This window comes from Raphanus sativus, unplaced genomic scaffold, assembly GCF_000801105.2.
Source record: "Raphanus sativus cultivar WK10039 unplaced genomic scaffold, ASM80110v3 Scaffold3295, whole genome shotgun sequence".
Lineage (NCBI taxonomy): Eukaryota > Viridiplantae > Streptophyta > Magnoliopsida > Brassicales > Brassicaceae > Raphanus > Raphanus sativus.
In genome coordinates this window covers 1-8,572 of record NW_026618601.1, presented here as the reverse complement: position 1 = coordinate 8,572, position 8,572 = coordinate 1, and the positions used below count along the sequence as shown (strand labels likewise).

The following is an 8,572-nucleotide window of genomic DNA, read 5'->3' as shown; positions in this document are numbered from 1 at the left end:
TAACTATAAGTTTAAATAAATCTTTGTATTTTTTTAGAAACTAAACTTATGTATATAATGAAGTTTTAGTTAAAATGAAACAGTATTTAGGTAAAAATTTGTAAATTTTGTTAAATAAGAAAAATATTTAAATTAATAATAAAATACATTTGAAATATTTTTGAGTAAAAAATAAAAAAAGCCATTGAAAATACACTCATTTTTGAGTTCACTGAAAAACGAGACAGAGGCAAACCTATATAACACATACATTACCAACAGGCAACAGTTCTGAGCTGAGCTAGTTACAAAAAAAAAACAGTTCTGAGCTTATAGAAGGATGAGCTTTCGTACACAAAGCTTTGGGCTCACTATTGTCCTTGATTGCAAGTTGTTTTTCTTTTGTTTGTGACTGAAAAAGATGATCTTACGCTTCAGAAACTTAATACTAAAAGTAACAATAGAACGATTGATTTTATTTTTATCCTCGCCCTCTCTTGATTGGTTCCTATGGTATACTAAAACAAAAAATATGTATTATGCTCTCGTCTCCTCGTGTGATCTACTCCTCCAAAGCCCAACCTCTTCATTCATTCATTCATTTATGTTGCATAGACGGAGGTAAGGGTTATCGTACTCGACGTACTTAGACCAGTAAGGTTTGTACTTGGCAAACGCCAAACCCAGCCATGGCTTGTAGTTCCCATTGTAATGCACAACTGCTGCATTCTCTATAGCTGTCTGGTTGAGCGCTGGGTCATAGCCTAGCCCCAGCACGTGCCAGCTCCGCTCCATTGCATATGTCAGGTTGTAGAATGTGATTAACCCCGGTGGCAACGAACCCAGCTTCCACAGCGTTCTATCCTCATTCTGTTCAAGTTTTCACATTATACATTAGATCATATATACCTGAAACATTTCTATCACACGAAAGCTAGCTAAATTGTCTTTTGTACCATGTCTTGCCAGTAATGATATATCCCTGTGATGTTCCTTTTCCTCCACTCTCTCAGGTCGAACATATTCATGCCAAATGCCCAACCGCAAGCCCCCGCATCGAAATTCTCTGAGATCTTTGGATTAGAGAAGTTGAGGTACTTGTCAAATCTGTGGAAGCTCTCCTTGCACGTCTCTACAGCTCCATTCACTTTTCCTTGCATGTCTACTTCCCATAGAGGTGCCAGGTCCTTTTGCACCACAATGTCATCGTCAAGAAACAGGATCTTGTCCAGCTTCGGATACACCTCAGGAAGGTAGAATCTCAGATGATTCAGCATCGATAGATACTTTGGGTTTCGATACTTGAGATTGTCTGCGCCAGCAGAGATAGAGGAAGGATGATTTGCTTTGAAATAGTATTCTTTGAGCCTTGCGGATTCAAGCTGCCGTAGAACAGAGCAGTAAGAGGAGTTGAGCCACTTAAAATCATTGATGTTCTCAACTTGAATCGTGGCATCAGTAGGAGCATTGACGCGAAACCACATCTTCATTGCAGCAAAGTTCAATTTGTCTGTTACTATATGGAACACATGCTTCTCCGGTTCCTTTGCATTCAGGACAGTGGAGTTGACTACGACTGATGTTGCGAGGACGTTATCTGAAAAGATGGCATAGTGATAGAGAGAAGGATCTTCAAACTTGGCATCCTTTTTGACTCCATCCTCCTCTTCATTGAAACCGAGAAGAAAATAGTCAGCCGCAAGCTGGAGACTGAGGCAATGCAATGGCTTGGGAAATGTCTTGGCGGCCAGCTGAATTAAGAAGGTGCCCTTTTTCTTCAGTCCATCTACATTGCGTTCAGTGGATTGAAGCATGGCCCGAAACTTCTTAGCAAGTTCATGGCAGTCATATAACTCGTCTTTTGCCAGAGAGAGAGCATGGCCCATGGCTTTTGCTTGTTCAAGCGCTCTAGCGATCAAAAGGGATTCAGAAGTGAAAAAAAAAACAGCAAAAGATAGCTGGTTCACCAACAACCCATACAGACCAGAAGAATGTGAAAAAAGTAAAGTACCTGGAAGGAAGGTCAGCATCAGATGTTGCTTTACCCAGAACACGTTGATTTTCTCTACTCTGCTGCATCAAGAAAAGGTAGAGATTGGTAGCGTTTTTGGATTTGGCGATATGGGAATATGCTTTAGCCATAATGATTTGGTCTCTCATAAGCTTCAAGATAGCATCAGCGTTGGGGCTCTCATAGTCTCTCCTCCAAATACTGTATTTGCCAACGACAGAGTTTTCAAAGGTGATAGACTTGTGAATGGCAGCTTCTTGCATCTGGTGATCAGATTCCTTATCATGTTGGATCAGGTCGAGAGTCCGTTGAGCTCTCCTTTCCTGACGTAAACTCTGAAAAGGTATACAAAAATATACTAATGTTACAATTCGAGTCAAAAGAAGGAAGGGGGTATGTGAAAGAGAGATCACCTGACGCTTGAGTTTAGCAGGGCTTGTAAACTCCATGTGTGGAAAATGGTTATCGGTTTCACCAGACTGATTAGTTGTAGAATAAGTTGCAGCATTCTCTTCCATTCTAGTAGAATCATTTTGAAATGAATCCTGCGGTATCACTAGCTAATTCCATTTAAATAAAAAAAAAAGGATAAATCCAAGGAAATCTCAAAAAAGATGTTTGTAGGCTTCTAGGAGGGATGAATATCTCTCATAAGAAGATGAGGAGGACATGGTTGGGGTTGGAACAAACGAAGTCTATTCCATTGAGAGTGGTAGCTACCTGAGAAGAAGGATTGGTGTTGGGGCGAAGAGGATTGTCGAAAAGCCAAGAAGATGAAAGATGTCCCATTTTGACACTACCAAGGCGTATGTTACCGTGATGGTCACTGTAGGTGGCAACTATGTTCACATCCTGAATGAATGAAGATACTAATGATTTTAAAAACACACACACACACACAAAAAAAAAAGGATTATTGGATAAAGAGGAGAGAAAGAAGCAAATACTTTGAGATCTGGATCGTAGTGAAGTGCAGAAACAGAGGAAGCACTAGTAGTAGTAGTAGTAGTACATCCAGGACAATCTCGGTAAGCTTGAAGTTCTCGGTGGCTGCACAACAAAATGAAAGGAAAGTCCCATCCATCATCATAAGAAGAAGAAAAGAGTTGAAAAGAAAAGGAAGATGAATCAATCAATCAATCATTCATTCATTACGGTGCTTGTGACTCTAAAATGGCTCCACCCACATGATTTAGCAATACCTGCAATTGTCTCCACCAAAACCAGAAAAAAAAAACCATAAACCAATCGCTAAGTACCACCACTCTTATCAGATCTCTGGCAGAGATAATCATATACATTAACGAGAGAGATAGAGAGAGAGAGAAGAAGGTACCAGCCATAAGAAGCATCTCGACATCATCATCATCTGGATCTGCTCCCCTGCGACTGTGAGAATCCGAACTTTCTTAAAAAAAGGCAAATCAGTCGAGCGGTTTTTGAAACGTGCACGTGCTGCCGTTCCGCGATAAGAAAAACCACACGCACTCCTTAACTAACTATAAGACGACTTTGACTTATTTTTTTTCTTTCTAAAAAGCCTTCCTTGTTCTTCCCTCTTTTAGAAGAGAGAGAGAGCGAGAGAGAGAGAAGCATGTGCATAGCAGTGTTCTCGTGGCAATCGCATCCGCTTTACCCTTTTCTTCTCTTTCTGAATAGAGATGAATATCACAACAGGTTTACTTGGTTTGATTTTATTTGATGCCCTCCCTGCCTCCTCCTTTATTAATAATAAATCCCTTTTTTAATAATATTTTGTGTAAAAGGGAAACGGAGGCGCTGCGTTGGTGGGAAGACGGAGAGACGCTTGGAGGTAGAGACCTCGTCGGCGGTGGGACGTGGCTCGGTTGCAGCAGGAATGGCCGTATCGCTTTCCTCACCAATTTCAGGGAGACCTCCTCCATCCCCGATGCTAAATCCCGCGGACATCTCCCTCTTCGTTACTTGCAGAGCGAAAAGAGCCCTGCCGAGTTTGCCCAGGAGATCGAAAAGGAGGCTTCTCTCTACAACGGCTTCAACCTCGTTGTCGCTCATGTCTTGTCCAAATCCATGTTTTACATTACCAACCGCCCACTCCACGGTGACAAGCAGCACCTCGTTACGCTTGTCTCTCCAGGGATCCATGTCCTTTCCAACGCCAACCTCGACTCTCCTTGGCCCAAGGTTACCTTCCTTCCTTTCCTTCTTTTCTACTTCTCCACCTCCCTCCCTCCTCTCAGTTGCTCTTCTCTTGCAGTGTCTCAGGTTGAGAGACGCTTTCAATCACCTTCTCACCCAAAACCAAGGTGTTGAATTCCCCCTTATGACTATGGTCGAGGAGGTGATGACTGATACTCTCAAGGACCAAGAACCTGTCCTGCCTCCCGTTTTCACTCCAGAGATTGAATACCATCTCAGCTCTATCTTCGTCGACATTCCTAGACCTCCTGTAACATCACCCCCTTCCTTTCCTTTCTTTTCTTTTCTCCTCTTCCTTTCTTAACTCTCTCATCCACTCTTACTCGTGTATCTCACAGGGTCGTTATGGCACCAGAAGCATCTCCGCCCTCACCATCAAGTCCCACGGTGAGCTCTGTTTCTTCGAGAGGCATCTTGAACATGGTGGTTCCTGGAAGGACCACACTCAACACTTTGTTATACAAAATCAATGCTTTACTTGACCCTCTCTCTCTCTCTCTCTCTCTTTTTTATAAGACTTATCACATTTGTAATTTGTGCTTGTATCTACTACATATAGAGAAAACAGCGCTCATGTCTTTTATTCCAACCATCATCAACATACAATTACAATCACAGTTTCAGATTCTCTTAAACCACAACCCCTATACACATATATAATGGTTCACACGTCACACGTAATTGGACACAAGTGAGAAACCTCTCACATTAAATTACACTTTGACCGAGAAGATCTCACTCAGGGAACTCCAAGTTCCCGACACAGCAAGAACCACTCCCAGTCCCACTATTGCCATGTCCAGGCTCCATTGCTTCCACCCCATCTCTTCCTTGAACACCAGCAAATGAAACAAAGCAGGTAACACAAACCCTAAGATGCAGCAAGTGCTGCTCCCCACCAATGACAAAAAATCTGTAAAGTTTGGCACAAAGAGAGCCACCAGAGTCACTGCCAATACTAGCAGCCATCTCAGCCACGCAGAGTACATCCCACCCGAGAACCGCCTCTCTACTATCTCAAACACCGGATTCATCATCAAGGGGAAGGTGAAGAAGAGGTTGATGCAGAGTCCCAGCTGAACAATAGAACTGATAAGTCCTGCCCCCAAGTTAGCGGTGATGATGTCCATTGTGTCCTCACCAAAAGCCAAGTAACCTAAGAAACCAAAGGCTATGTATATGAAAGAGATGAATCCCATGCCGAGTGCCAAGACTTTGCCAAACTTGTCCTTGTCTTTCATCTCCGATTCAAGAGGCAATACCATTCCAACACCTTCGAAAGAATAAACGGCCACGCCCATCCCATAGAAGAAGAGGGACATACCACCGAAGGCAACAACGTCAGGCCTTTGCTTGAGTATAATCATGGAATCCTCAACAATGACGACGGCCATAGCGGCAAGATCAACAACGTCGGCGAAGATGCTGAGAGGGGCCAAGTGAGTGAGGGTCTTGATGGAGTTGAGACCAAGCTGGAAGGGGAAGCATCCCCAGATGTAGAGACTCTTAGAGGAGACTCCGAGGAAGTCAGAGCCGAGGCGTGTAAACTGATGCCTGAGACTGGTGGGGGAATCAGGATCGAAAAGATTAGCTAGAGTAGTGCCGATGAAGATAAGATAGCCGACACAAAAGCCAGCTTGAGACAAAATAATAAAAAGGTCAACGACGAGCCTGCCGAGGGAGCCGCAGACGGCAAAGCCAAGGTCACCAAAAGAGCCGATCTTGGAGAAACCACCGTTGAGAGAGTCGAGCTTGCGGCGGGTATAAACGAGGAGCATCATGCAGTGATGGGTCAAAACAGAGACGGAGAGGAGAAGGAGGACGCCCATGAGCCATCCGGTGCGCTTGAAGGCGTAAGGAAGACCAAGAACACCAGCGCCGACGACAGCAATGAAGATGTTGGCGAAGGTCTTGAACTGGCTAGAAAGAGGAGGCCCTTTGCCGAGAAGAGGCGTGTCCTCCCTAGGAGGTGGTGGCATTTTAAGGGTATAAGAGGAGGAGGAGGAGGAGCTAGAATCTTGCTTGGCAAACCCCATCCGATAAAATGGAACAATGGACAAGGAAGCAGGAAGCAGAAAGGCTTCTTCTTCTGAATCAATCAAAGGAGGAGATAGCAAAGATGAGATGGAGGACAGAAGATAATTGGATGAATTGCGTGTCGACTTGGTGGAGTCCGAAACGACACCGTTAATTAATTAATGGGTACATACATCCATTACAAGAAAACGACACCGTTCAATTTGACAAACCCAAACGACATCGTTCCAAACAAACAAACAAACAAACAAGTAGGATAGCTGAGAGAGCTCCCGGCGGCAAGACAACCTCCTCGTATCGCATCGCTTGATGATCGATCGATCGATTGATTGATTGATTCTCCCTCCCTCCCTCCCTCAGCTTGGTAAGAGAAATGGCGAGGGTTCCTTGTGACTTGAGATTTCTTCTCATACCGGCAGCTTTCATGTTCATCTACATCCAGGTCTGAATCTTATATCTAAATCCCTCAGCTACATTTGGATTTGGATTTGGATGGATCTCTCTCATGAGATTTGTATCACTCACTAGTCGTAAAATTCTAAGCCATCTTTAAGTAAAAGTGTGTGTGTCTTTTTCTTTCCACTAGATGAGGCTTTTCCAGACGCAATCACCAGTATGCAGATCGCCTTGGTTCCGCTGTATGTTTTTTCTTCTTCTTTTTTTTTTTGGTTTTCAATGTTTTGCTGAGACCATTGCGTTTGTGATTTGTTTTTAATCTTTACTTATGCATTTCTCGTTACTTGGGGGTTGCCTCTGCCCTGCTGTGGAATATAACAAATATTTGAGTTTTGATGGAGAACCTTTTTTTTGCATCTGCAGCTGGAGTCGGAGAACCATTGTACTAGTCAATTGCGATCCCTTATTGATCAAGTTAGCATTAAACAGTCTCGGATTCTCGCTCTCGAAGGTAATCTCAGTCTCATCCTTCTTTTCTCATTCCCCACTTGTCAAACTTCACCTTTCTCCGGGGGGTATCATCTTGTAGATTTGAAGAACCGCCAGGACCAACAACTCGTGCAGCTTAAGGATCTTATCCACACCTTTGAAAGTTCGTTACCCTAAAACTCTCTCTTTTTCTTTATATGAATTTTGCTAGTAATTCTCCTCTTTTTTTCTTTTTTTTTATTCTCTCAGGCAAAGGGATAGCAAAGCTCACTGAAGGTGGACAGGTCTGTATACCTTTTCTTCTTTGTTGGCACTTGCTGTCACTTGCTATAAAAATCTCCTTCTTCTTCTTCTTCTATTTAGCAGGTGCCTCTGGCAGCTGTTGTGATTATGGCCTGCAGTCGTGCTGACTATCTTCAACGGACTGTCAATTCTGTTCTAAAGTCGGTTACTAATCTCTTTTAACTCTTTTATCTTACTCCAACTCTCTACTTACTTATATTTCTGTCTTTCTTTTTTTTTCCAACAGATATCAAACTCCCATTGCTTCAAAATACCCTCTCTTTATATCTCAGGATGGATCTAATCAAGCCGTCAAGAGCAAGGCTTTGAGCTATAATCAACTAACGTATATCCAGGTAAATCTGAATCTAGTGTTTGATGTTTCTCCCTCATGTAGATAAGTGAGATGGTGACTCGTTTCCCCCTTTTTAGCACTTAGATTTTGAACCAGTGGTCACCGAAAGGCCTGGCGAACTTATTGCCTACTATAAAATTGCACGTAAGGACTTGTTTCTCCTTTCTCTGCCTCCCTTCAGCTGCATGACTGATATACTTTTTTTTTTTTTAATCCAGGTCACTACAAGTGGGCACTAGACCAGTTGTTTTACAAACATAAATTTAGCCGAGTGATTATACTAGAAGGTGAGGCTTTTCAAACTTTCACCCTTACTCTAACTTACTGCTCTCCACTATTGCTTAAGGGGTTTTCTGTCTCTTTAACAGATGATATGGAAATTGCTCCAGACTTCTTCGATTACTTTGAGGCTGCAGCTAATCTCATGGATAGGGATGAGTATGTTACCTACTGAAGCTTTCCTGCTGAGCATATTAAGTAATTTCTTTTTTACTACTTCTCATTCTTATCTGGGTGCAAACATGTATTAGAACCATTATGGCGGCTTCATCTTGGAATGATAATGGGCAGAAGCAGTTTGTGCATGACCCCTGTAAGATCCTTCTCCGCTTTCTTTCTTTGCCCTTTCTTCCATTATCTCGTTATGTCCTGCTCATGCTAATAAGCTAAAATAATCTGCAGATGCACTTTACCGATCAGATTTTTTCCCTGGCCTGGGGTGGATGCTGAAGAGATCGACTTGGGATGAGCTATCACCAAAGTGGCCAAAGGCATATCCTTATATCCGTTTATTAATTTCAATTGCTATAGTTTGACCCATCTAAGACTTTCCTTAACAAAATACA

The 8,572-nt window shown here is 42.7% G+C and overlaps 2 protein-coding genes and 2 pseudogenes across 4 annotated transcripts; 2 read left to right on the top strand and 2 right to left on the bottom strand.

The window, feature by feature from the left end:
• Positions 1–226: 226 nt before the first annotated feature.
• Positions 227–3,466, bottom strand: LOC130506487 (probable galacturonosyltransferase 3). 3 transcript variants are annotated; one of them, XM_057001144.1, is made up of 8 exons: positions 3,327–3,466; positions 3,146–3,192; positions 2,938–3,040; positions 2,711–2,842; positions 2,404–2,535; positions 1,991–2,325; positions 936–1,887; positions 227–849 (listed from the first exon to the last, which is right to left on the bottom strand). In XM_057001144.1, exons 1-8 carry the CDS (start codon positions 3,357–3,359, stop codon positions 574–576), a joined length of 2,010 nt encoding a protein of 669 aa, XP_056857124.1. In that variant the 5' UTR covers positions 3,360–3,466; the 3' UTR covers positions 227–573. The 3 variants fall into 3 exon arrangements, with proteins under 3 accessions (XP_056857124.1, XP_056857123.1, XP_056857125.1); XM_057001143.1 differs by having other exon boundaries at positions 2,404–2,550; positions 3,327–3,464; XM_057001145.1 differs by lacking the exons at positions 2,938–3,040; positions 3,146–3,192; positions 3,327–3,466 and having other exon boundaries at positions 2,404–2,546.
• Positions 3,467–3,501: 35 nt separating this feature from the next.
• LOC130506489 (uncharacterized) lies at positions 3,502–4,760 on the top strand (annotated as a pseudogene).
• On the bottom strand, positions 4,725–6,301 carry LOC130506488 (amino acid transporter AVT3C). Its single transcript, XM_057001148.1, has one exon. The coding sequence runs from the start codon at positions 6,202–6,204 to the stop codon at positions 4,882–4,884; it is 1,323 nt and encodes a 440-aa protein (XP_056857128.1). The 5' UTR covers positions 6,205–6,301; the 3' UTR covers positions 4,725–4,881.
• A 129-nt stretch (positions 6,302–6,430) lies between these two features.
• On the top strand, positions 6,431–8,563 carry LOC108837938 (alpha-1,3-mannosyl-glycoprotein 2-beta-N-acetylglucosaminyltransferase-like; annotated as a pseudogene).
• The last annotated feature ends 9 nt before the right edge of the window (positions 8,564–8,572 follow it).

Excerpts from the sequence above, each read along its gene's own strand:
- LOC130506488 (XM_057001148.1), bottom strand. The coding sequence starts at position 6,204 with ATGGGGTTTGCCAAGCAAGATTCTAGCTCCTCCTCCTCCTCCTCTTAT.
- LOC130506487 (XM_057001143.1), bottom strand. The coding sequence starts at position 3,359 with ATGATGATGATGTCGAGATGCTTCTTATGGCTG. Across the intron at positions 3,193-3,326 it reads CGAGATGCTTCTTATGGCTG|GTATTGCTAAATCATGTGGG; the intron begins GTACCTTCTTCT and ends AGACAATTGCAG. Across the intron at positions 2,326-2,403 it reads CTGCTAAACTCAAGCGTCAG|AGTTTACGTCAGGAAAGGAG; the intron begins GTGATCTCTCTT and ends ATACCTTTTCAG.